The sequence below is a fragment of the Ananas comosus genome, linkage group 9 (genome assembly GCF_001540865.1).
Source record: "Ananas comosus cultivar F153 linkage group 9, ASM154086v1, whole genome shotgun sequence".
In the NCBI taxonomy this organism is placed as follows: domain Eukaryota; kingdom Viridiplantae; phylum Streptophyta; class Magnoliopsida; order Poales; family Bromeliaceae; genus Ananas; species Ananas comosus.
Window position 1 is genome coordinate 12,503,163 of NC_033629.1, and position 27,777 is coordinate 12,530,939.

At 37.0% G+C, this 27,777-nt stretch overlaps 4 protein-coding genes across 6 annotated transcripts; 2 read left to right on the top strand and 2 right to left on the bottom strand.

Annotated features, from left to right (window-relative positions):
• LOC109715486 (casein kinase 1-like) lies at positions 225-6,733 on the bottom strand. Of its 2 annotated transcripts, XM_020240518.1 has the most exons (15): positions 6,443-6,733; positions 6,238-6,367; positions 6,076-6,116; positions 5,310-5,379; positions 5,071-5,219; positions 4,670-4,765; positions 4,051-4,121; positions 3,451-3,512; positions 3,169-3,232; positions 2,971-3,055; positions 2,541-2,667; positions 2,347-2,420; positions 1,783-1,849; positions 1,563-1,696; positions 225-932 (listed from the first exon to the last, which is right to left on the bottom strand). In XM_020240518.1, exons 2-15 carry the CDS (start codon positions 6,314-6,316, stop codon positions 621-623), a joined length of 1,431 nt encoding a protein of 476 aa, XP_020096107.1. In that variant the 5' UTR covers positions 6,317-6,367; positions 6,443-6,733; the 3' UTR covers positions 225-620. The 2 variants fall into 2 exon arrangements, with proteins under 2 accessions (XP_020096107.1, XP_020096108.1); XM_020240519.1 differs by having other exon boundaries at positions 1,783-1,846; positions 6,238-6,733.
• On the top strand, positions 15,735-16,802 carry LOC109714819 (glycine-rich cell wall structural protein-like). The gene has a single exon (XM_020239526.1). The coding sequence runs from the start codon at positions 15,735-15,737 to the stop codon at positions 16,800-16,802; it is 1,068 nt and encodes a 355-aa protein (XP_020095115.1).
• Positions 18,145-24,209, top strand: LOC109714934 (protein BREAST CANCER SUSCEPTIBILITY 1 homolog). 2 transcript variants are annotated; one of them, XM_020239688.1, is made up of 14 exons: positions 18,145-18,271; positions 18,982-19,035; positions 19,111-19,181; positions 19,253-19,360; positions 19,758-19,889; positions 19,965-20,074; positions 20,672-20,959; positions 21,399-21,499; positions 21,721-21,907; positions 22,326-22,420; positions 22,519-22,651; positions 23,024-23,189; positions 23,414-23,532; positions 23,650-24,209. In XM_020239688.1, exons 1-14 carry the CDS (start codon positions 18,183-18,185, stop codon positions 23,968-23,970), a joined length of 1,974 nt encoding a protein of 657 aa, XP_020095277.1. In that variant the 5' UTR covers positions 18,145-18,182; the 3' UTR covers positions 23,971-24,209. The 2 variants fall into 2 exon arrangements, with proteins under 2 accessions (XP_020095277.1, XP_020095276.1); XM_020239687.1 differs by having other exon boundaries at positions 19,758-20,074.
• On the bottom strand, positions 25,689-27,674 carry LOC109714820 (eukaryotic translation initiation factor; the record flags this gene model as incomplete). Its single annotated transcript, XM_020239528.1, is given in 2 exon segments — positions 25,689-25,857; positions 27,463-27,674. Coding segments are annotated over 2 exon segments (381 nt in total), but the record flags the coding sequence as incomplete, so codon positions are not given.

Below are 27,777 nucleotides of genomic sequence, written 5' to 3' on the forward strand. Positions count from 1 at the left end.
AAACTTAGGAAAAGGCAAGCAATGAATTTGTTTTCTTGTAGCATCCTAACATTTGTAGGCAAAGTTACAGTTGTATTTTATTGAAAAGATCATTTTTCTGTTGTTTAAACACGGTTGGTTTCAACAAAAAAAGGCAACTCACCTGTAGTAAAGGGCTTTTCCAAAAGCACATTATTATTATGTACAATATACCAACCCATATCTACAGCTAAAGAGAAACTACATAGATTTCACAGCTCCATTAATTTGTAAACAAAAGGAGGTAAGCTTAACATAAACATGCATATTTATTTGGTAGACATTTGATTTAAACAATAATCCAAAATAACATTCACATCCTTCATAATAATAGAACATTAGAGAAAGGCCAAGGAGTTCCCATAATGAGGTTAAAATGCCCCCCTTCTGAGAATTTTAAGAACTTGCGCCTTACAAGTGTGGATTGCCGCAGAATAAGGCCGCAACGAGCAAATGCAACGAAGAACAGAAATTTTGCCACCCATGCAGATCTCACCACCACAAGGCAAAAGAATAAATCCATTACGCTACTCGGAATCCATTCGTAGCATACAGAATAACCATTTTATACCAGAAATTTTCTCTCTTTCTGTTTCCCTGCATCATTTCCTCCTCTCTGCGCTGATTGACAGGAACTCGAAGCTTCGGAGGGCGGGGTCATCGCGGGACCCCCTCCCAGCTGCAGTTCTCGAATGCGAAGAAGGCCTGGTCTCGATCCCCCCAGAGTGGTGAAGCCTCTGCTGTTGGATGGTGGAAGGGCGGCTGCTGCTGCCACCGCTGCTCGAATGAAGCCGGCTCCGATTCTGGTCGCTGAACTCTCCGGAAGAAGTCGGCCTGCTAGCTGATACGACAGCCCTTTTTGACGAGCCGCCATTACGCGAAGAGGTGGCGCGTGTCTTGTCCAAATTGACAACCTAATAAATAAAGGGAAGAAAGAATTAACGAAATATAAAAAGTAGTTTTACAAGTATGACCGCGGAAATAGAGGAAATATGGTAGAGAAAAGCCAAAATATGGGTGCAAAAGATTTAATGCTTGTTCAGCCTGGCTTCTGGAAAAGACAATCTACTCCAAAAGGAAGAAATTTCTAGAAACTAGGCATGCGGCTAACAAAAAATCTATAGCTTTTGCTACAGAAGGATGATCGAAAGAGTTTATTGGCTACAAAGCGTCCTCAAAGATCTTAATTTAACAGTAACAGCATTATGATGGTTTCAACTGGTGGTATATAGGTGCAGTTTCAATGAATCTTTTTGCAACTTAGCCTCATAATTTTTAGGTTTTTAAATAAACTGCAAACCCACGAATGGCAGATAAGTTAATCTTAGTTCAATGATTAAGAATTTTCCAAGAAATAGAGTCGGTTACAGCTGGCCTTTGAAAATCAAAGAAAGAACCATAGCCTTATGTTTCAGTTATATGCATTAGCATAATGGTGGAGAAAAACAATTAATATTTTGCCCTACTAGTACATTTTAAGAGTTGGGAGCAGTGAAAAAGATATTCGGAGAATAATCAAGCACTACGAGTTACAAACAAACTACCTCTTTGGGCAAACTTGGTGAATCCTCTAAGATTCTGTGCTTGGAATGTTCTCTGTGATGACCAGAACCCGAAGCATTTCTCCTAGCAAATGCTTCAACTGCACCAGAGAACCTGTCGCGGATCTCTTGTCCCGCTGACAAAAACAAAAGCAGTTTGAGTAATTAAGTTCAATGCGGCTTCCTCATCAGCAAATATATTAACCGATAATAGAAAACAAACCCAAAGTCCTTTCTGGTCTTTCTAGAGGTAGGCCAGCAGCTCCGCCGGTCCTTCCTGTAGGCTGCTGCTGAGAGAGAAAATAAATGCTGTTAAGCAAATCAAACAACCGGCCAAATTGAAAAAGGAGGGTTTTGCACACATATATTAGTCCTCAAAATACAAGGATTTACCTCTATACCCTCTAGAGTTAAAAACTGTACATATACTCTCAAAAAGAGCTCATGTTTGTCTATATGCTCTCCTACTCAACTCTGTAAGACACTTAACATAAATATGCAATACGACCAATATAACCTTTAAGTGTTGGCAAAAGCTCCATCCCCTAGTACTCTCTTTCTAATCTTTGTCCAAAATGAAAGCAATTTTGTCATTTTAAGGCCTTTAAAAACTAGGGCCACCTTCGTTTTAACTCTGTTTAAATAAACTCCTATTCATGTCCTACATATGGAAGACAATATTAATAAGGGAATAGACATAAATGCAAACGCATGTCTTTTAAGGTATACATCTGCGAAAATTCAAAGAACAAAACCACAAAGTGGAAAAAGGAGAAGCATATTATACTTGCAGTTTGGTACTCGATCCGATCTGAGGATACTTCAATATTGTCCAGTCAAATACATAGTCAAATTGGTATCCTGTAAAATGATCCTGTCAATAGCTGTGTGTGGGATAGAAGAATTTAAAAATGGTGCAGTTGAACTGCAGGTATTTGTTCAAAAGAGGTGCAAAGTCGTTTGTGCGAAATTTGAATATACCTTCTCGAATAAATAGGTCACGGAATAGTCTCTTTAGATAAGCGTAATCTGGCTTGTCTTCAAATCGCAAGGACCGACAATAATGGAAGTAGGAAATGAACTCCGATGGATAAGACTTGCACAGCACCTTAAACCAATGTCATGAAACATAACTTATTCATCCGTGGATCATATTAATAAAAGAAGGATAGGACCAAGTTTAGTCCCTCGAGTTCAATCCCATTTCGATATGTCCCATAATTTCATTAGTGCACCATCTAAAGAAGCACCATGCCTTTTCTCAGAAGATAAACTACTGGAAGGACTTGAATGTTAAGCACGACAAACTTCAGGCACTCGATTGCTAAAAGCTTTATTAGAGAAATTATAATGACATTTTAAATGAGGGTCCTAATAATATTTTTGTCCAAAAGAAACTTATTAAAAGTACCTCAACTGGAGTAAGCATCTTCTTTTCACTAATTTTGTCGTACTTTTGCTTTTTCGTGCCAGCTTTTAAGCCCTGCCAAGGAAGACTGGAGATAGAATACAAATATGAGAAAGCCGTAGCCTTCTAGTAATCAACCATTATAGTAGGGCGAAATTACACAACACGTGAAAACCCGGCAATTTAATGTAGTAATTTTACCTTCCCCTTAAGAAATACATGAGAACATAACCAAGAGATTCCAGATCATCTCTCCTGCTTTGTTCTGCAAAGGGAAAAAAAAAATCATCAAAAGGATGAGAAAGATTGTATGCTAAGAACATATCCGGTAAGCGTCCTCAATCAAGTGGTCCCATTTAAAAACATTATTAATTTGATGTTTGACTGTTTGGAGGAGAGAATAAACTAAGGTCTGGCATTTTATTGCATAACTCTACTTGAAACAAAGGTAGCAACAGTTTATTTGCAAAAAATGACTCTCACCTACTCCAAGATGAGTATTGACGCTAGCATAACGTGCTGTTCCTGTGAGATTTTTGTTCTCCCTGAAAGAGAAGGCTCATCAACAGCTGAAAACAATCATTAAGAAGCAAAAAAAAAAAAATGCAACTAAAGTCCATCTCTGAGACCTACATGCCTAACCCGAACTTTTTTTCCTTTATATTTTCCTTTTTCTGCAATTAGACGAGTAAATGGAACATGCTTCTCAAGGTTTAATTGGTTTGGTTTTTGAAACCTATTTAAACTAACTTTTTTAAAAATATCTAGTTCCCAATCAGAAATTGCTAGAGAAGTTGATCAAACTGCAAACTGCTTCCTATTGAAGACGGCAAATTTACATCTTCACACCAGCTCCGCCAGCTAGATTTGAAGCTAAGCACCTTCTACGTTTCTATTCCTTCTATAATAATGCACAAAATAATTTGTGCCTTGCGTGCATCTTAAACTTCAAGAAATCCAAAAACAAAACTATGAAAATATATGGCACTTTTAAAGTTCAATCAAGATAAAATTCATCGACCAAAAAAAAAGGCACAAAAGACGGTCCTTCGTTTAATAGCAATGAGTATAATCAAGTCTCACCTGTAGGGTATGTGCTTATGAGTTTGAAGGTCTCTATACTTCTTTGCGAGGCCATAATCAATAATGTAAACCTTGCATAAAGAGTGAAATGTCAGCATAATTCGAAATATCCTTCAACATTTACATCTGATATGACACAAAATAAGACCTGACTATGCCACAGCACCGGATTTATCAATTCAATGCATGCAAATACATAAGAGAGATAATTACACATACATTTCCTGAAAAAATATCTAAATATATCACATTGCATGATCTAAATTTTAATGTATGCTTTTCAGTTTAACTTAAATGCAAACCCTTGCAGTTGCAAAAACACCCCTCCTTATTGATACAAAACCGCACAGCCCCCTGACTCACATGAACCATTCAAACTTAAGTATCTTTTCACAACCCCAATAACCCGTGTTGTATCAAACAATGAAGTAAAAATAGTTCAAACTATCTAGACTGAGTGAATTCAGAAATTTCATCCACAATCATGAAAAGACTTGCCAAGACTCCCTACACGCTAGGAATCAGCAGCTAGGAATAGGACGTCCAAGTATAAATAAAATCTAACATGTGGAAAGCAGAAATGTATATTATATCAACATGAAAACATGCATTAACAAACCTGATTTGCTTTACGGCCTAAACCCATAAGGAAGTTGTCTGGCTTGATATCACGATGAAGAAATCCCCTCGAATGCATATACTCAACTCGGTTAATCTGCACAGAAACATAAAGGCTGATTAACCACACAATCTAATGTATACGGTACACTATTATTCAGTAAGAGTAGCACTAAATGAGATCACGTTTGCTTGCTTTCTTTATATACCATCTTATTCGGACAGGATTTGAAAGATTAAAAATGCACAGATCTAACCTGAACTATAGCTCATTTTGTAAGTACCTTAAATTTTAAATTTTTGATTTTACAACCTAACCATATCATATTTTTATATTTCAAGCAACTTTTGTTCATTTTCATCAATTTAAAACAAAGCTCAACGAAAAGACAGTGAACTTACTAACTGATCAGCAAGCATAAGAACTGTTTTCAAAGAAAACTTTCTATTGCAGTAGTTGAACAGGTCCTCCAAGCTTGGTCCAAGAAGATCAATAACCATGACATTGTACTCTCCCTCCACGCCAAACCACTTCAAGCGTGGAACACCAGCTTCATTTGTGAAAACATTGACGAAACACAAAAGAATCAGTACACTGATTGTGTAAGAAATTTTTTTTAAAAACAACTTTGTTAACTTACTTCCATCCTGGAGAAGCATATACAATTTGGACTCATAGTGAAGTTGAGGATGCTTTGTTTTAACAGGTTCCTGAAGACAAATTATGCAAGACAAGAGTTGGATTACTTATTCCTAATGAGTAATGTCATGTGACAACTATTTTACAACAACTAAACATAGACGTTACAAAAAAACACAAATTAATCATTCTGGTTTTCTATCCATCCAGTTTCTCTTCTGTGGGTTCTTTCGTTTTTTTTCCCCTCAGCAGAATGCTCTAGAAATTGAAGAATATGGCATACTTGACTAACATGCAGAAGGGACGAAACGTAAAAACTGATATGCTGCTCCTGAAGCTAAGATAGTACAACATGACAGCCAAATAATTGGGCACATTCTATCATCGATAGGTAAATGCAGCAGATCGTCATTTGGCGGATAAACACTCTAGGGTTTTTGCTGCTGCAGAAAGCCAAAATGAGCTTGTCAGACCTAGAAATAGAAACTTCAGTTTGAAGCCTCTGCTTTCGCCACATCATGAACTGTTAAAGGAATATTACTGAAAAAGCCATTAGTGTTTTTTTCAAATAGATTTACCCAACAAATACTTCTGCATAAGCTACAACAGGGGCACAAAAACCTAATTATTTTCTTCTTTTATTTTAATTACAGCGCACTAAAGACACATTCTCGCCGACCCACAAATATATCCACCCACCAATCACAAAAAGAGCACAGTAAGAGAACGTATATATATCAAATTGCCAAAAGTTTAAGACCACATACCAATTTGATGGCCACTTCCTCTCCACTTTGTATGTTAACACCTAATCCAAATCAATGAAAACCCATGAGGACAATGAAAACCAAATACTTAAAAAATTCCAAGAAAAAATCATCAGATAAGCAAAAACCACCGCGGATAACAAGATTCACAACTTTCCATACCAAGATAAATCTCCCCAAAAGATCCACCACCAATCTTCCTCCCAAGCTTAAACTTCCCCCCAATTATATGCTCCATCATAATCCAAATTAGCTTATTACGAGACCCAAATGACAAGATCGAAACTTTCCGCTAGAGAAGCCAAAATTTATGCCGATTAAGGCAATGAAACCCTAAAAGAATCCGATGAGACGGTAAAAGAAACACCTTTACGCATACAAATCCACCATATATCCTTCACCCAACCCTGAGTTCCCATCAGATTACGACAACATCCCACCAAATCGCGATCTCAAACGCCCTCACGTCAATCACATTTCTAGGGTTTCAGATTCGGGAATCCAACACGCGAATCGAAACCATGGATTGCGTCGTCCCTCGCGACGAATCCGGAGCACTAGATGCCCCCATCCAGGTGCGATTCCGATCGAAGAGAGCGATCGATCGATCGAAGAGCGCGCGCGAGAGAGAGAGAGAGAGAGAGAGAGGGGGTTTGGTGTTTGGTGGATTTATTAATAATAAATTTAATTAATTAATCGCATTTATAATAATTTATTTTACCACAAAGTTAAATTGTGAAGGGTGAAAGGTGAGAGAGCGAGGAGATCGAGGCGGAAAAGGAGGGAACCATAAGCAGCTTTTGAGCAATGCGATGAACCCGGTTCACCACGTCATTATAGACCGCTAAATATATATAAACAATCCACCCAATTATTACCCAAAAATCCCACTTAATTTAGAAGTGATGTTAATTAATTTGGGAGGTTTACGGATGACATGGTGGACAAAGTCCAGGAGAAATTATGTAAGAACCGTTGTGGTGTGGGCCGTTAATGGGCCGGATTCATGAACATAGGGTTGGGCTTTTTTCAATTTACGAGTATCGGGCCAATTAGTGTCCCAAATTGTAAATAGACCCAACCACTTTAGCACTCGCGAGCATCGATCCGACATTTGAGAGAGTATGTAAATATAAAAATATTATTCTCTCACAATTTTAGCTTATGCGTCGTAAATAAATGTTCTTACTTTTTGTTCGTGTTGATTAGCTTATAATGCATTTTATCTAGACAACAAAAGAAGAATGAAAAAAAGCTCATACCCGCACTTCGAAGCCTAGCTTGAGTTATAACCTAAGAAGTTGGGGTCGCGAGCACTGTAATTTATAAACGTAACGGGGGATCAAATCTCCGACCTCCTATATAGCATCTGAAAAACGAACTAGCTTGCCAATGATTGCTATAATTTTTTAAAAAAAAATTTAACGGACAGAAAGAGCGCACTAAGAAGTGGATGATCAAATAAGAAAGAAATAGGTGAAAGGACAAATGGGCAAATTTTGTTCGTTTCGGGACCATTCATGTTTGAAGGAGACAACATAATTTTTTTGTTTAGCAATGATATTTGCACACCTATATGCAAATATGCAAATTTTACACCCAACACACTTACAAGCCATTCATTTCTAAGTTGCACAGTGGTCCATAAACCCTAACCTCTATTTTCCCAATACTCTTGCAAAAATATTGTGTTCATGGGTTCGCGATGCATCAATTTGTATGAATTAGAGGGAGCAAACAGGTTCATGCAAACAGTCCAGAATGAGATAATTAATGATTTGCCAGCACGTCAACAATATAGAACAGAGAGGAGGGAATCCCGCTGGTTGATCTACAGACAAGTCGGCCAAATGTATCATGCCTATCTTCAGATCAACTATTAGATGAATTATCAGTGACTCCATGCATAGAAAAATTCTGTATGCGCATGAGATTAAAAACAAGGTGCCCCTTTGCAGGGACCAAAGCATCTTGTTTTTCGTGATGCACACGGCTTTCATTAGCCCAAACCACTTAATATACCCTGTGATTTATTTTTATCTTTTTGTTATCCCCTTCATTAAATTTTTTTTTATTAAATTAGTGAGAAAGTTAAAATTAAAGTTTACTAAAGTGAATATTCGATAAACTATAGACGGGGTATTTGAAGTTTTTTATATATGATTTAACGAAAAGTTAACGAACGGGCTGACGAAAAGAGAAAAATGAAACCACGGGGTACTAACTTGATACACTTTAAACTATAGAGTATTAAAGTGAGAAAGTGCGAGGGATGGTATTTGAAATTTACCCTAAAAAAAAAGTAATGCTATCTGTATATTTTTTGAATAGGTATAATATTTACACTATCCATCGTAAAGCCCATAAAAATTTCTTCGAACTCTACGGTTGAGAAGGTGTAAGATTTACACCTATATATAGATATACAAATAATATTTTTCTATTAAAAATTAAAAGTTTTAAGCGCAGTTTTTTTTGGGCAAATCGTACAACGGTCATTTCTCTACTCAAAGTGCCTGATTTTTTGATAAATAGGAACTTTACATAATTTTTTTTTTTTAAGAGAAAACCCGTAGGTTGTTTAATTAGTAAATTAGAAGTATATCAAAAATGATAAAGAGTTAGACAATAGACATAGGAGATTGGGAACCATGGTTTACCATTGGATTGAGGTATGAGTGCAATTGATCATTCTTCTAAAGCGAATTTACTAATTAAGCAGCGAACGATTTCTCTATAATGCGTGCTTTGCACGTGATCTTCATCAAAACACAATGAAACTATCTTATCTATTCCAACGCTTGAAAAATGCAATGAACAAGCGGGTTCATCTTATTCTTCAATCTCGATACGTTGAGTTTTTCTTTTTATTTTGAAGCTTCTCGAACCGTAAACAGTGAGTATAACTTCATTTGCGGAGACAAATTAATTGAACTATTTGATAAAATTTAAGAAATTAACTGTTTAGGAAGTTATTTGTGAAATACTCAACTTTTGTGTAATTAAGTACATGATTCTAATGACTTGAGCTCATTATTTTTCAAATTTTGGCCCATAAAGGATCCAATTAAAACAATTGTGCTCAAGCCTTGCTAGGCCCTGTTGGGATTTAGGTTTAGGTCAAATCCTATCACCACATTGGGCTTTGGTTGGGTTCATGCTCTTGGCAAATGACAACCATATTAATTAATAAAAGAATAACTAAGACATATAAGCTGAAAATAAATAATAATAAAAGAAACATATATGACAATGTAACTTAGGTTTTGTTTGGAATTATGAAAAAATTGCGTTACGTACGATGAGAAAGTACAATGAGTGTTTGATTCCGTACGTAATATTGCGCTCTGTATATCACGATGAGTCGATTACGATATATTTTTTATAGTCCTATCGGAAAATGCGGAAGCATAACTATATATACCTTTATTCAAACTCTATTTTCTCTAATAACATCAGATGGAGCTCAATACCAAACTAAACCTTAGCCTCGTAAGCCAATGCTATTATGAACCACCAAAATGGGGAGAAGCGAACAGAAAAATATGCATTGACGCAATTTAAAGAGATTTACTGACGAGATAATTCACGAAGTGCAATGTGGATCACGACAGCAGCAGCAGGCGGCCTTTCTCTCTCCGAGCCGGATGCAGTAGAAGCCGCCGTACCCCTCTTCGCGGCATTCAGTCTGGCAAACATTTGGAAAGCATCCGGGTCGCACGCGGCATTTTCGATCGGAATACGGTTTTCCTTCCATAACTGCGAAACATATCATTTTCTAGTGAAAAACAGTATAGTTTACGTTGCGGCACAGCGCCGTCGATGAGGTTTTTGAGACTTTCACTAAACATGCATACAAAAGGAGTGTTTTTTCAACAATACTTTGGTAGATATGAGAAAACGGAGAAAGAGATTAGTTTAACAACGATAGTTATGCTGGACTCGCGCTCTCGACGTCTGTCATTGAACAGTTTGATAATTAGAGAATGTAAACCAAGCTCTGATAGCATGTTAGAGAATTCGAAACAACACATAAATAGGCTAACCGATGAAGATATCTTTTGTATTATATTTAGGATAAATTTCAATTTTGTATCCAATATAAAAAGAACGTAATTGGAAAGGACGGAAAATTTAGCAACTCAGAGGAATTTCAATTTTGTATCCAATATAAAAAGAACATAATTGGAAAGGACGGAAAATTTAGCAACTCAGAGGCACTACAAGTTTGAGAAGATATTCGTTCAATAACCGAGATAAAATTATCAAATTCCACCAGAGAGATCGTGATTGAACAAAATTGAATTCAGAAAACTCCTCTCTTTCAAAGTGGCTCCGTGGTTTTTTTTTTTTTTCCCACAGACATCCTACGTCTTATACTATTCAATCCAATTTGAAGCGCTAAACAGAATCATGACATACTATAATGATTCAAAATTATAAAAGAGAGAGAGAGAGAGAGAGAGACCTATGGGAGTAGTAAAGATGAGAAGAGCCAAAAATGAGGCCACGAGGAGGAATCTTGTGAAGCAGGAGAAGGCCATGTTCTATTTGCGTATGGTATTCTCTATCTATAAATTTTAATTTGATTTAGAGTAAATTAAAACTTCATAACCGCATTTGGAGAGTACATATTATTATACTAATTAATTTTAATTAATAAACTTCCTTGTTTAGGCGTTTTCCTTTTAAATGTAAGAGCTCTTATAAGGAAAATAAATAAATAATATTATATGCTTCTATTAAAGACTAGTGCTGAATAAATCCTAATCAATATTAATATCTTCTTGATCATGCTCACAATTTGATTGAAATGGGTAATTCAAAATATTGTTTTTTTAGAATAAAACTAAATATTGTAATTTGCAAACCATCCATTTATTGGGGTGTTCATTGGTTGAAGGAATTTGAGGTTTTGAATTTAAAAAGAAATATGAGAATTATCTTCATTTTATTTGATTACATTTCCATAAGTGCACACTTCGGTGTACTTACAAAAGAAATGAGGGGAAATTGGATTTGTCATAACTCACATTAAAGATTAAATTAGTTAAGATATTTTGTTATCTAAGAACGGGGTACTGGTTGATACTGCGTCTACTTTTGTATTCAGCAACAATAACCTCTAGTAAATTTAATATTTAGCAAGTAAAAGTAGAATTAAAATTTCGAGCCTCCAATATATAAAGCTTCAATCTGATGTTTCATACTTCTGCGTGAAATGTACTTGTCAAAATCATTGTAACAGAATAAATATTTTAACTGCAGTAGTAAAACGACACTGGATTAAACAGTATTATACCCTACGTTATGCCGAACGAGCCCTAAAAATAAAATTAATCACTTTAAAAAGCCATGTTATTTCCATATGTGATACACTCTTCTAGAATCGAATTAATGCACCCACAAAAATTGTAATTGAGGACCACAGGAGCACCAATTGCAAATCTATCACTATTCATGTGGAGTCACACCTATCTTATTCACTGTATAAGGTGATTTAATTTGTGCTCAAAAGGGAGAGAAAAAGATACAACCAACACCAAAGCTTGGTCCCATCACTTCAATTTGCGTAGGTACTCTACCTGCTAGTCCACATGGTACATTTATTGAACAGTGATGTTCATTACATCATTAAATATGTCTTGTCCATGTCCATTTGATTTGGTTATGTCTAATTATGTTTTTGTTTTTATTTCATACAGGACTATTGATGAATACAATAATACCGACCGTCTCTAGAATAAGTGGCAAAAAAATTTGTGGTTGGTATTCGAAGTCCAAGTTCGAATTCTAGTTGATTTATATTTCCAGCTAAGTTTATTTCTAAATAAAATAAACGAAGCGGATAGCGTGCAATGTATCTCTTAAAAAAATAATAATAGATTTCAAGGCTTAAAAATAAATGCTCACATACAATACTTTTAATTATACTATAAAAAAAAAAAGCATAAGTAATAATATTATTCAAATTTATTATACGTAACTATATTTTTCTAGAGAACCTTTAAAAGAAGCTAAATAGTGTTCGACAAACTTAAAATTACAAAATTAATTTTCATTTTGCTGTGAAGCTAAATTGACTCTCATATCTAAAGATTCTACTTATGCTATATTTCTATTAACATTTTAAAAAAAATTAATTTAATTTAATTTAGATAGTATTTTAGAGCTCGAGTAATGCGAGATGACCTTTTTCGTTGTATATGTTTTTTGATGTGACATGCCTTCTTAGCCTCCTCGCAAAAAATTAATGTCACGCCTTATCTTGTCATGTAGGTGTATTAATAATATGATTTGATGGAATTGGGTCCAAATGATAATATGAATATAAATGAATCTGCTACATTAGTCGCGGCAATTTAGATTTGTTGAATATGATTAAATTTAGTAAATAAATAGTCATTAATTTTTATAAATCTATTTGTCACTATAAAAATCAGTTTTTTTTGCAACATTCTTTGTATATTTTCACTATTTTCACAACAGAATCTCCAGAAACAAAAATAATTCCATTACCTCCAAAGTAAAACAAGTATTCGAGCTGTGTTTTTAATATATTTTTCGCAAACTAGAAAATAGCAGCTCATTAGATTAATACAGGAAAACTTTGAACATTTTTAGCTCATTTAATTATAAGAGAGGCTTCATAAAGAGAGAGAGACAAATGTGGTGGAATTTGGTTTTGTCCTTGTGTTAGCAACTAAAAACATATTAAATGGACCAACAACTACCAAACCACATTATGCATATTTAATGTGACAGTGCCATGCTCAGCTGTGAATTACAAGGAATAATAAAAAAAAAAAAAACTATTCCATCCAGAATAGAAGCTTATTATTCCTACATCTTATTCTGCAGTGACATAGCTTGACAATTTATTTGCACAAAACTTTTACTTTAAAGTTTAAACTGGTTGGTTTGTTAACATTGTCTATTCTTATTCTTATTCTTATTCTCTGAATAGGAACAGAGAACAATCAATTTAAAACTATTTAAATTCATTTTTTTTCTGTCAGGGGGAAATTAAGTATGCAATAACTAAATATAATTTAGTAATGGACTTGTTTTTTCTGCAAAAGGAAGAGAGAGAGAGAGAGAGAGAGGGAGAGAGAGAGATAGAAATGCCATTGTGCAATTTCATGTAGCAATTTCTCTATGTTTTTTATATGTAGGACAAATTCCAATATATATATATATATGTACATTGTAGCTAGGATCTAGTTGAGCCTTTAATCCAAAACCTACTCTTCTCCTCCTCTTTTTTTAAAAAATTTTGTCCTGTGTTGGTGCAGTACTGGTACAAATCTTAGATATGCATTTATATCTTAATTAATTTTTACACCCTAAGCCTCTTATCAAAAAACCTTTATTTTCAGAATTATTTTGGTTGGATTTAGTCGAGTAAAAAGGTCTTTTTCACATTTTCATTTATTTGGAATCTTTTTCCTTTGGACATCAGATTCCATGTTTTAAGTAGATTTTCGCAGATTAATGGAAGGAGCAATAATACTTACATACCCTTAAAAGGAAGTGTATAATATACACTTCATTCACGTTAGAGAAAGAATATTGAAGGACCGCACCCTAAAACGGATGAAATATATAAGTAACATTTACCTCATACAAATTAATAACTTTCTCGTATTAGTTTTTTATTTTTATTCGGAAAGCGCGGGCCATGAATTTACTTTCACATTCTTTCTAGATCTAAGAATTGAACTAAATTTTTCACACAAAAATAGGAATTTATGAGCCCACACAATTTATGTCCCATGCCCTACCTATGTTTACTATGAGAAATGATATGATGACACCCTTTGTTCATGATAGAAGCTCCAAAGTGAAAAAAATAGTATCCTTCTCAATACAAAGCCCACAAATAGCAAATGTAGCCATGGATATATAGAGCAGTCAATGAGAGCATGATAATTCAAGTAACAAAGGATGTATCCATTATACAATAGGATCTAGTCTAGTTCATTAATACAGGGTACTCCTCCAATTAGGTGAGAACCATCAAGTGGGTCTCATACAAAAGATACTAATAAGTAGGTTTACAACTTTGTGATCTCCTCCTATCACTAAATAAAGAGACAACAGGATCCAGGACCATGTTAATGTGTACTACTTGTATATGAATAGGTCCTCCATACAAGGAGGAAGTATACGGTGTAACACTTACATCACATTATTTATTTCCAGCCAATCATATTTTTTTGAAAAAATAAAATAAAAAATATATATCTTTTTCAATAAGAATGGTGGAATGGGTGAATTCAAGAAGGATGATCTGGTTGGTTTTGAACGCCGTATCAGCAATATAAGCGATGAATTCTAGATTTTTTCCCATACAAAGCTTAATAAGAGATAAAAATTCAAATGAGACTGGACCCGCTAACCCGTTAACCCGATTGACGCAACTTTGTTTCGAGTTGTCGGGTTTCAAGCCTAAATGTTGGACTCAATAGAAAGAGATCACAATTAGATATGGGAATATATTGCTTGAAAATCTTCAATTCAAAGTATTAAAAAATATGAGACAATCGTTTTTCTTCAAATTAAAATCTTAAGTTACTAGAGATTTTTATATTTATATTCAAATATTTTTTTTACATCTAAATTCAAGATTTTTTGATATATCCAAGATGTGAGCTTTAATTAAATTAAATGGGAGGCTCAAAATCTCATGTGTTGATACTCTATTAAAGAAAATGAAGTTGTTGTCAGATCCTCGCACTAACCACTAATTCCATAAGCTTGAGCAATTAAAAATATACAACCATTTCGTTTAAAACATTTAGACAGAACGCCCACGAATCTCGATTGTTATTCGGCCCATCCAGCCTCACACTATTTCGAATATGATTCTGTCAAACTCTACTTTTCACCATTTCAAACACAACTCGATCCAACCCAACCTCCCACCATAGTGCAGAATGCTGATCCCTTTAAGCCAACAGTCGTCATTTATTTTCAAAAGCTTAAACTATCAAATTAAGAACGAGGTTTGTAAAAGTTACATTCAACACAAAGTGGGCATTTGGTAACAAATGACAAACACTCAGAAGCAACTTTTTTTTTTTTAGTTTTTACGTTTTACAAATCGTTTAGTATAAATGATAAGAGTTTAATAGTTGATATTTGAAATATCAAGTTCGAAGCATAATTAGTAATTAGTTAATGAAAAAAAAAAATCGTCAACATGCCCTGATAACTCCTGAAGCAGATAGAAGAAATTTAAATATTTTGTATATTCTAGTAACATCTATCAGATAATATTTTATAATAAAACAGTCGTATGCTACTACTCTATACACTATACAGCAGACACATAATAAAGATGTCCGGAGCCATCAACATCTCTCTCTCTCTCCTCTGTTTATCCTCTGCTTTTCTCTTTAACGCATTCACACAGAAAGAGGAGAGAGAGAGAGAGAGGGTCTCCTCCAACCGCCCAACCGCGTGGTGTTTATGGCGCTCGCATAGCACCACCCCACCAGCTCGCTTAAAGTGGTGAGCCGTGAACCGTTGGGCTCATTCAATGCTCGTCCTATATAAGAATCCCAACCATGGCTCGTCCCATCCCACCACCCCTGTCACAGCATCACTCCCCCCACCCACTCGGCCTCAAAATCCGTGCTTGCTGCAGAGCGGCCATGGGGAGCGGCGGAGGGCAAATGGCGCTCGCCGTGGTGCTCTTGATGTTGGGGAGCGTCGCGGTGAGCGCGCGGGCGAGGGCGACGCCGGAGAAGGAGCAGGGGGCTGGTGGTAATGGCGTGGAGGACGAGAAGTTCCTCTTCTTGCACAAGAAGGGTGGCTTCGGAGGTGGGTTCGGCGCCGGCGGCGGCGGAGGACTTGGTGGTGGGTTTGTCCATGGCGTGGGCGGCGGCTTTGGAGGTGGGATTGGTAAAGGCGGCGGCTTTGGCGGTGGGATTGGGCATGGCGTGGGTGGTGGTATTGGTGGCGGGATCGGTAAAGGTGACGGCTTTGGAGGTGGGATTGGGCATGGCATTGGCATCGGGAAGGGCGGCGGCTTAGGCGGCGGCATTGGGAAGGGCGGCGGCTTAGGCGGCGGCATTGGGAAGGGCGGTGGCTTGGGTGGCGGCATTGGGAAGGGCGGTGGCTTGGGTGGCGGCATTGGAAAGGGCGGCGGTTTGGGCGGTGGCATCGGCGGCGGCATTGGGAAGGGCGGTGGATTGGGCGGTGGCGTCGGTGGCGGAATTGGAAAGGGCGGTGGATTGGGCGGCGGCTCAGGGCTGGCGGAATGGGGAAGGGGGCGCATCGCGGGGCGATTGAAGGTGGCTGGATATGGCGGTGGCGTCGGATGGCGAATTGGAAAGGGCGGCGGATTGGGGGCGCGGTGGCGGCGCGTGCGGTGCGGTGGCGGTGTGAGGGTGGTGGGTGAGAGCTGGTGTGGCCATCGTGGCTGCCGGTGGTGGAGCTGGCGGCGCGTGCCGGTGGTGCGGTGGCGGAGCTGGTGCGGTGCGGCGCGCGCGGGACTTGGCGGTGGTAGCAGGAGGTGGCCTCGGCAGGCATTGGATGCCGGTGCTGGTGCGGGCCGAGGGCCGGTGTTGCAGGACGTGGGCCGGAGCCGGTGGCGGATTTGGTGCCGGGAGGGCTTCGGACAGGCGGGCGTGCGTAGGCATTTGGTTCGGCAAGGGCGGCGGGATCGGCGGAGGATGTTTCGGCAAGGCGAGTGGGATCGGCGGGGGGTTCGGCGGTAGGCGCGGCGGCGGTCGCGCGGAGGTTTGGAGGCGGGCGCTGGCGGCGGATTCGGCGGCGGAATCGGCGGTGGCGATTAAGTGATTAATTACCACTATAATCTCATTTTATGCTTATGCTTATTAATATTATATTATTATAATTGTTGTTGTTGTTGTTATGGTGATCAATTGGTGGTTAAGAGTAACCTAGCAAGGTTGTGTTTAATTATGTTCTTCTAAATTACCTTTTGTTGAGAGGATTAAGAGGAGTTGTTTTAGGAGTGTTTTATTAAGGTTTGGGCCTACTAATGTATTCGTGCTCAAATGATTATAAATGCTAAATAAATTTAATTATGACAATGAGAGGGCTATCCTTTTTTGGAATTAGTTGATTCACACAAATTCGTTTTACAGCACGTTTTGAAAAAAAACATCTATTTGTGTGCTCGGTGGAATTAATTAAATATTGGTAGTTTGCTACCATATATATATATATATTTTGAATTTATAAATTGTTATTTAATGTCGATTTATTATCATACAGTATAAATTTCACTCATCAAATTTACTACCATTAAATTAGGTGTTGGAAAAGTTTTACTAAACCATTTTGAAGCTAATTAATCCATAATTTTATGTTATTTTAAGTAATATAAATAGTATAACATTTGCAAATATATCTCTATTAAACTTTATGTTCCGGTTGGGTTTGGGTTAAATTTTGATTCAATCTCGATTTGAAACTCCAATCGAAACTTAACTCCAAATAGTTTTCGCTTGAGTTTAGATCAAAATTTCATCAAATTTTATTTTATATTTACTAAACATTTTAATTTAAACTTTTTTTTATAGGGTAAACTTTAATTTACTCTATTATGTTTAGATGTCATTCTTAACTATCCAATGATTTATCGTATTTTTACTTTGCCACAATATAGTTTAAAAGTTAAAATTATATTTAGCTATTTAGTAAATTTATCATAATTATTTATTGTTATTTGTGAAATTGAATAGCGGAGTAAATTTTTTTTAAAAAAATGCACTAAACCGAAAATAAAACAATCTAATAATTAAGTGCAATTTTGTAATTACCCTTTGTTTATCTATTTATTTATTTATTTATCTTTAATTAATAAAAAAGTCCAAAAGGAGAATATTTGACTTTTCCCGCGCGCTCGTCACGATTCCGAAGCAGCCGTCGAAAGCCAAAAACCCGCGCCATTTTTCGCGCATCACAGCCGTCCACGTGTCCCCTTAATTGACCCCCCGTCCCGCCCCCGCCATGGGAGCCGAAGCTAAAAAAAATTCCCTCTTTAAAGATACCAAACCCTAACATTTCCTCCCCCCCCCCGCATCATAGAGAGAGAGAAGAGAGAGAGAGAGAGAGAGAGAGAGAGAGAGATGGGAGAGAAGGAGAGCTACAGGCGATTTCTCAACCCCTTGGTTCTCAATCTACAGAAGATGGAGCTCGAATTAACATGCCCCATTTGGTACCGATCTCAGATCTCTTACTAGTTTCTTCTTCAATTCGATTAGGGTTTTGTTAGGGTTTGGGATTTGTTGCTGTGATCTTATAGTTTGTGATCAACTGTTGCGTTTTACTAGAGTGATGATGATGTAAAGCTTGAATCTTGGGTAATATTTCATTAATTTTTGGAAAAATTAAGTTCTTATTTGTGGGTTGGTTATTAGGGTTGGGAAAGATTCCATTTCTCGAATGCTTTTTCTCATTCCTTACTAGAGTCTTATCAATTTGTTTAGGGTTTTCTTATTATTTTACATTAGGGTTTAATTGTTGCATCTGAATTGAGTGATGATTGTGGGAAGATTACATTTGGCTTAGATTTCATTAAGTTTTGGACATCTACTCCCTTTCTCTGGATCGACTATTTATTTGCCTCTTGTGGGTTTGATGTGCTTCTATTTCATATATATTTTGCTAACTTCGAATTGGTCTACTCCAATGGAAGGTAAAGTTAGGGTTAGGGTTCAGAAAGATTCCACGTAAGAAATTTCCTCTTAATTGGTTAGTAGACGTGAAATGCACAATAAATCCTTTGTTTTATGGACAAAAAAAAAAGAAAAGAAGGCTTTGAAGGTGTTAATAGGGAGCCAGGACACCAAGAGTATTTTTATTTTCGTTTTCTTTTCTATGTTGATGTGTTAATCTTAACTCTTATGTTACCTCTTCTTGTGGCAGCTTGAAGTTGCTTAGTGTGCCAAGTTTATTGCCTTGTAACCACATATCTTGCAGGTAGTGTTCTCAACTTCTTAATTAAAAGAATTGTTCTTCAAACTAGTCTTGTTTCCTAACACAGACTAATTGCAGTCTTTGTGTTACTGCTGCGACAATAAATGGTTGTGAGTGTCCGATTTGTAAAGCGTCTTTTCATTATCAAGGTATTTCCCTGCTTGAGCAAGGTGTTATATGTATTCCTCCTCTTCTTTATAGCATGCTAAAATGCATGCAGATTTAAGGCCAGCGATTCAAGTCGAAGCAATAGTGAACATCTACAAAAGCATGAATTCTACTATAAGCGCCATTTTCAGTCAACGAGAGCCACAAATTGATATTCCAGGTGTAATTCCATTCTTTCTGTTTGGCCTGTCCATAGCTTCTGCAAATGCTTGCCGGTAAAATTGTTTGAAGAAAAAGAGTTAACGACTTTTTCAATGATAGCCTCCCAGTAGTTGCCAGGTGCAACAAAAGTTGAAGTTTCAAATTGAAGCTTCCACTTTTGCAATATGAAACTGGCACCTTGGGAGAGTTTGGATTGTTGCAAGTGAAACTGGCACCTTGGGAGAGTTTGGATTGTTGCAAGTGCAATTTAGGCACGAAGGGAGTTTAGAAAGATCCAAAGTCATCTTTCGTTTCAATCCCCTACAGCAATCCTAGTGCTCCCAACCTGTGCATGAATTTCTTTGTGTCTATTTCATTTGATCAGCTTCATAACTGTCTTCTGATGCAACATGCAGACACCAAGACACCTTCAGGTGGAAGTACGGACTCGGGAAACAAAAATGATGATGATAAGTTTGACGAGGAGCAAATACATGATATCCTTAGAATGAGATCAACATATATTAACTCATCTGAACCTACATTTGGTAATGTGGATTGCGTTAAACCCAATCACTACAGGGAATTTAGTGAACTTGCTACTAATGGGAGCACTAAAACAGATAAGGTTGGTAATAAATCGCTTATGGGAAAAAGGGAACCATATAGCTGTCCATCTTCTGGTGAATTGAAGGACTTGTTTTCTGATAGCAATGATATGGAAAGTGAACCGGTAAGTACTTAACCTATTTTTGCCTAAAGGTTAGCTACAATTATTACGATGTTCTTAAAATGATATCTTATATCTAGTCCCCGAACGTTGATGAATTGCGATCTGGTCACCGATCTTTACTTAAACGTATTAGTCCTCAAATTTTATTTGTTTGCACTGTTGTAATTGTTGTGCATTTTCCTTCAAAAATCTCTAATGTCTTTGTGGACTGAGCATAGAAATTACTTGAGACTTCAGATGACAAACTGATACTGCCAGTAAGGCAAAATTCATGGACCAATCTGTTGAACCAAAACATTAAGGACCAAATTACAATTCATCGTACTACAGTTGTACTTTACACTTACCTATATTGTTGCTTCTCTTTGACTCGCCAAGACATTGTCCTTCAGGGATAAAGCATGATTGTTTTTGCCAATTCAATATCTAAATTCACGTGGAACCTTAACTAAAATGTTTTGTTATGTGATGTGTCAGTATGTAAAATTCAAAATACTACACATATTTGCTGCACATCAATATTGTCGTTTTTGTTTATCAACGGTAATCTATTGAAATTATTCCCTCTCACACAACAACTTACATGCTTCTCCTCAGAGAATGAAGAGATCACCCTTTGAAGGTTCACTCAACAAAGACTTAGCTGGAAAGAATCAACTAATAGAGGATCAAACTAGAGAATCAAAGAGACAGAAAATGGATAGCCTTGCTGTTTTTGAGAGAGATACTGATGATACCAACTGCAAGGATTTCTTGGCACTGAATTCTAAGCTCACTACTGAGCATGAAAGAAAACCAACAGATCCAAAGTTCGGGAAAAGTGAAGGAACAAATGGTACCTGTATGGTAGAGTGCGCATTTTGTCATTCTTTTAGCTCTTCAGAGGTAAGCTATTATCCATGCAAATCTTTTGTTTTATTTTACTTCCATTCACAATTTCTAAGTGCCAGCTAAGATGAACATTTAGGCCTGTAAAAAAAACAGGTTTTTGTTAACAGTAGCCTGAAGATTCTGCAGTGGCGGCTTAGAAGTTACAACCAGCCTTTAGGACCAAAAAAACCAAGATCTGATTTTAAAACTTATGTTTTTACTGAGGGCAAGAGATGGTTGAGGTGATTTTAGTGACATATTTATCAGTGCTTACTCAAGCAGCTCTGTTCAACCAATACCTCTCCACACGAGCTTCAGTTTGGCCGACAGATCTGAAGTCCATTACAAAATCTTGACAACTACTAGTTAATGAGCTATAAATGCAATTTCAACCATATTTTAATCTCGACCATATTTTGCTGTATCTTAAAATGTGTAATCAAAACTTTTTCAGGTTTCTGGACCAATATTACATCTTCTCGATGGAGAACCAGTAACATTTGATCAAGCTTCACAAGTCAATGTCTTGAATGTCCATGAGAAATGCATAGAATGGTATGCTAACATATTACCTTGCAACATCTTACTTGTCCAATTGATTGTATTGAAAACAATTAATCTGTTTGGCATATAGTATCTCTATGCATATTATTTTTTTGAACTCTTTCAAATACTTACATCTATTTAAGTCTTATATTCTTATACCATTTACTACCTCTTTACCACATCTTCATAATATGCTGATATTGAATTTTGCATGAATTGATATAATACAGGGCCCCACAAGCATATTTCTCAGGCGAGACGGTTATGAACCTGGAACCTGAATTGGCACGCGCGTCTAAGATCAAATGCAGTAGCTGTGGGTTGAAGGGGGCGGCTCTTGGTTGTTATGCTAAGAGCTGCCGTAGAAGCTTCCATCTCCCATGTGCTTACGAGATCCAAGGCTGTCGTTGGGATACAGTATGCTTTCTTCATTGTGCTTTCTTCATTGTCTAGCGTGACTTCTCTTGTTCAAAGTATACGGATTAGCTTTAGAAACTTAACAGAAGCTTCTAGAAACTAGATTGCTGGGTAAAAAATTCATCTCGAGCTTTTGTGGCAAAAAGCTAAAAAGAGCTTTTACGCCCTGAAAACGCAAGCTCTGATTTCAAGCTCCCGCTTGTGCTCCATTGAGATGCTCAAGAGGAGATTTTGATGAAAAGCTATTAGTGCTTTAAACAACTCTAGTCAAGAAGCATTTCTATAGGAACTCCAGCTGGTTCAAGTAGTCCATAAATCCGCAAATACTATGCTATCTCTGCTTTATTGTCTGAAATTCCATAATTTTCTATGCTGATAATCAAGTGTATATATTATATAAACTCTCCTTTTCCTTCAGGATAACTTTCTTATGCTTTGTCCTACTCATTCTGCGCACAAATTGCCGTGTGATAGATCAAAGAATAAAGAAAAATCCAAGGCAAAGAATCCATCGTATGCTTTTTCTCCCATAAAATTGTCCATAGAGGTCTCTTTTTATCTTTTGTTGCATTATACCTTAGTGATCTTGAGAATTTTATTTTTGTTACTAGATCCTGTTCCAATTTGTTGCATGGTGATCTGACATCGTCTATGAAGGAGCAAAGCAATGTATTCTGGACAGCATCATCTAGTATGACTAGAGAATGGATACTATGTGGATCTGCTCTTTCTAGCAATGATAAGGTAGTGACTCTGTTTCAATGTGCCTGTTTTGCTTGGCTCCTGTAATAGAGCAGTACCCAATGATTTGCAAACAAGGGAGAATACTGAAGCTTTTCTGCAGCAAGAAACTGAAATGAGCTTCTCGGCCTGTAAAAGCATAAGATCCAATTTGACGCTTCTGCTTCTACGGTTGCAAGAAACTGTTGGAACGACTTCCGCAAATAAGCCTACTAGCATTCTTCCAAATTCTTTACTTACATTCTGCTTCTTCTGAAGCTCCAGCCAGCCCAAAATCACCCTTGGTCTCTTTACAAATGTTCATATAAGCCAGTTAGTCTTTGGAGAAACATGCATCCTCAATATGTTTCTGATATGTATCTGGCTAATTTGCAGGAAATTCTGGATGAATTTGTTGGTTTAACAGGTATAGCTGCAATTAACTATTGGAAGCCGAATGTTACCCATGTAATTGCTGCCACCGATGAACGTGGCGCCTGCAGCAGAACACTCAAGGTGCTTATGGCTATATTGGGCGGCAAATGGGTCGTAAGTGTAAATTGTGAGTGCTTCATGATTTAATAGTGTTCCAATTTTACGATCGTCTATACTAGCTCTATCCACATAATTAGGGTTCACAACAAGCACAATCATTAAAAGTAGCAGCAGTGTTCCTGACTTCTCAGATAATTTTATTCTAGTGCTTTATTGTTTTCATATGGTAGTGTGCTGTTTCTGCATGAATTTCCTTAAAAATAATTGCATGATGCTACTTGCAATTCTCAGGGCTCTTGGCTTGTATGGAAGCTGGACATCCAGTCCCAGAAGAGCCTTATGAAATCAGTTATGATGTTCATGGATCCTTTGATGGGCCTAGAACTGGAAGACTAAGAGCAATGCAGAAGGTCTCTCTCTCTCTCTCTCTCTCTCTCTCTCTCTCTCTCCTCTTTTTGTATGTGTGTGTGTGTGGGTGTGGGCCTGGGATATACTAGTTTGTTATCTTGACATATCTTCTTCTGCAGGCACCAAAACTATTTGAAGGGCTAGCCTTTTATTTCAGTGGGCATTTTATGCCCTACTACAAGTCCCACCTTCAAGACCTAATTACATCTGCTGGTGGGATCATCTTGCAAAAGAGTGAGCTCTCTCACGCATCCCTTATTGTTTACAGCACAGAACCTCCGCAAGGGAGTGATGCGAATGACCTTAACGACGTCATAAGGAAGAGAAAAGAGGAAGCTGAAGAACTCGCCGTTGTAGCCAGCTGCCGGGCTGTTACTCACACTTGGCTTTTGGATTCCATTGCTGCTTGCAATGCGCAACTGCCCATGCTGAATTCATAGCTGTTGTCTTAGGCATTCCGATGTTGTTTGTAGTTTGTAGTTTGATTAATTTAGATGTTGTTGTATGCATTGTAACATTTTTATTTATGTTCCCATCATCTATTCCGCTCAAATGTTGTAATACTAGGTGTTTTCTTGCTTGGAACTGCTTCGATTTTAAGAAAGTCCCAAGTGCAAAGCAAATCAGTTGTTGTGATTGTTACACTATTTTGAGCGAGGGACTATTAAAAGGTTATCAATCGAACTGAGTTAGAGGCACCTAAATTTCGAAAGCATGAATCTGAAAGACTAATTTAAGAATAGAGAGGTGCGTGTAAGCTATCCAACAACATGCCCTAGGTAACAAGTGATCTTACATCTCCAAAGTACATTAATACTTCTCAAAATGCAATAATCCCACAACCAAAATTAATGGCACTTAGAAAACAAAACCATGGTACTCCAAACACAAGATTATTCTTCTTTTTTTTTTTAACTTAGCATAATAACACAAAGCTCTGACGAACCCAGAAAACACAGGTAGCTCAACTAATTACTGATATTTGCAATATAGTAAAAAAAAAAAAAAGCGAAAACCCGCGACACCCCCACTGGTGGGCCCCACCGAACCCGAAAAATGCGGGGAGCGTGCCGTACAACTCGCCTTTCATTTGTTTGTATTGATTGTATAGATGGCAAAAAAATTTGGTCTATTTGCATTGAACATTGGCTATTGTATTGGTCCTCATATGTTGTTGATTTATTAGCATATATTATTAATAAGAATTTTGATGAAAGTTTATGACACTGTTCAACCTGCCATGCAGGTTTGCTAACATGTACAACAGTAATATATTATAGGGGCAATTTCATGGATATCCCTCTCAAAGTCTAAAATATCATGGATGCCCCTATAAAATTTAAAATATCACCTATACCCCTGTAAATACAGAATGACTTTCTCTTAAGTAAAAATGTATGGAGATCCTCTCAACTTATGCCATTTTGAAACTGCTCCCTTAACTTTATTTTTTTAGTTGATATCCATTTCAGTGTATAAAAAAAATGAGAATTTTTTAATTTTTTTAATAATTTCACCAAATTTAGTCGCTCTATTTATATTTTATCGAATAAATAATTATATATAAAAATTTAAATAAAAATAATGTTAAAAAATTATCTGATCTTTCTTTAATTTTGAAAGCTAAAGTTTTTTTAAATCATAATTATTCTCGATAATTTTATCTGCATTAAATGCATTAAAAAATTGAAACATAATATATTTTAGCTTTCGAACAAAACTCTCTTTTTGTTTCAATCGACAGANATTAAAACTGTCTCAAGGACAGGCTATTCCAACTTCATTTATTTATTTATTTTTGATAGACACTCGACTTTCGCTAGTTTTGAGTTGAGTTATTTCCTTAAGATTTATTGGGGATTCTGCTTAGATGTAACAGCGATTCTATTACATTGAAAGGCTTTGCCAGCTTTTAGTCAACAAAACTATAGGCATTCAACTGCTGAAAGCTGACACAGCTATTAATTTAAATGAATCACTAATATCATCTGTTGGAAATAACTAAAATTGATCACAAATGAATAACAAAAATTGACAGGTCTATTCCAATATGGTCTACTGTTGAGGGGCACTCCATATAATTTAAGTTGCGTTGACCACAAGCACTTCAACACAACAAGAAAAAAAGAATTATAAGCATAAACTGCATTGTTTTTACCGTCTCAAGCCACATGGTATCAAGAGTGGCCTTTCTGCTGCTTGCAACGGACCACTTGCCCCCATTTGCACATTCAGGATCTTCCCACTTAGGTTCAATCCCAGCTTTAAAACAGTGAAAGTCGGCATTACCAGACAGCTTGCTGGGACGAAATATCTGGTCGTACAAGCTACAGTCGTAATAGAATAACGTGTTACCAGTAGAACTATAGGTTAGAAAAATAAAATGATAAAAGGTAAGGTGAAAATGAGCAGATTGGGAAGCCCTCAATCATAAATTCAGTTCTAATTAGGAAAATTTACAACTGCTACCTGAACTACAATGCATTTTGGAATAGGTACTTGAAATTTGGAAGTTTGATTTAGTATCTAGCCTTTAATCATCTTTGATTTCGCCAGCTTTCCGTGAGAATTACCAGTTTAACTTTTTTGACAGATTTCTTTGACATAATTAACAATGTCATACACAATGTGAATATTGAGCATGAATAAATGAATCATCAACATAAGAAGCTTTTTCAAAATGTCGAGAATCCTAATATTGAGCAAAGTGTAATAAATGAATAATACAATGTGAACAAAGTCAAAGGTTTCACGAAATAAAACACAAAGAAAAACTCCATCGCTGCAAAAATTGCACAAACTTCCATTTATACCAGGCAATATGCCTCAAATAATCAACAGCATCATTGATGATTCTCAAAAGCAGCAAAAATCTAAAGGAGGTGGAAAAAATTGGCGAACAGTACAAAAGAGAAAACAGTAAACTTTGTATGGTTTCTTTAATCAGAAAATTTATTCTATATCTTTAAAACAAGTAATCATAAGTGATCCAACTCATGTCGAACAATGATACTATAGCTTACAAAAAAGTAATCATAAGTGATCCAAATCATGCTGAACAATGATATGGACTATGAAGGAACTAATTAGAAGCAACAAAAGTCACGAGCTCAAATGGGCAAACAACTTGCACATACATGGGGAAAATACAAAAAAAGGATATTCAATATCTGATTAATCAATAAGTTTATTTGCACTCTTATTGTAAAATGTATATATGAATGGGAGGCACAGGAGAATCATGCAAAATATGATTAGTGGTAAAAGGAAGACCATCTAACCATCTAAGTTACACTAATTTAGACTCATCAGAAAAAAAAAAAAAATCAAATTGCAACATGCCTTATTTATATAAAAGAATTAACACAATCCAACCTAATTAGGTTTCCATCTATGATGCAAAAGGATGCAATCTATTTTGAGCATTAGTGCATGATGAAAAAAAAAGAAAGAGAAGAATATGATATCGATAAATGTAAGAGGAAGCACCAAATCTAACCAGAGAACGTCAAGGGTAAGTCAAACACCACATATCCTACAAGCATAGCGATAATATAATGTACAAAGCAGAACAAGTTGCAAGATTTAGGGATTCGTCAAGAGATACAACAAGAACCCATCAAATTAAGGATATCAACAACTTAGTCTATAAGGAAGCAATGAGTTATAAACGTTTAATCATGCAAAAGAAGCACCAAATCAAGTAAATAGCACCGAGGGTAAATAAACGCTGCGTATAGTTTAGGGTTTCATCAAGAAACAAAACCAATTACCATCGATTCAACAAAATAATTGAAAGAAACAGAGATGAATCGACGGATTCGAAACCGATCTGGGGGGAAAAAGGGTGAGATCCACTTGGATCCGAGCGAATCGATTAGGGTTTCGATCGATCTGGGGATGGAGAGGGAGGAGGGATTCGTCGCCCTTACCACCAAAACTCCTCGACAGTGTCGAAAGTGTAGGCCTTGCGGAGGGAGGTGCCCCACGCGGCGCCCTGCTTCGGCTTCGACTGGTTGTCGAACCAGAACGTCCACTTCCTCTCCAGCTTGTGCGGCGGCGCTCGGCCCACCGCCGCGGCGGCGCCGCCCCCTTCCGCCGCCGCCGCCGCCGCCTCGATCGGAGCACTCGATGCTTCCACCTCNCTCTCTCTCTCTCTCTCTCTCTCTCTCTCTCTCTCTCTCCCCGCTGTGGCGATGTAGAAGAAGAAGACGAGGAGGAAGCCAAAGAGGGAGGCGGTGTTTGTA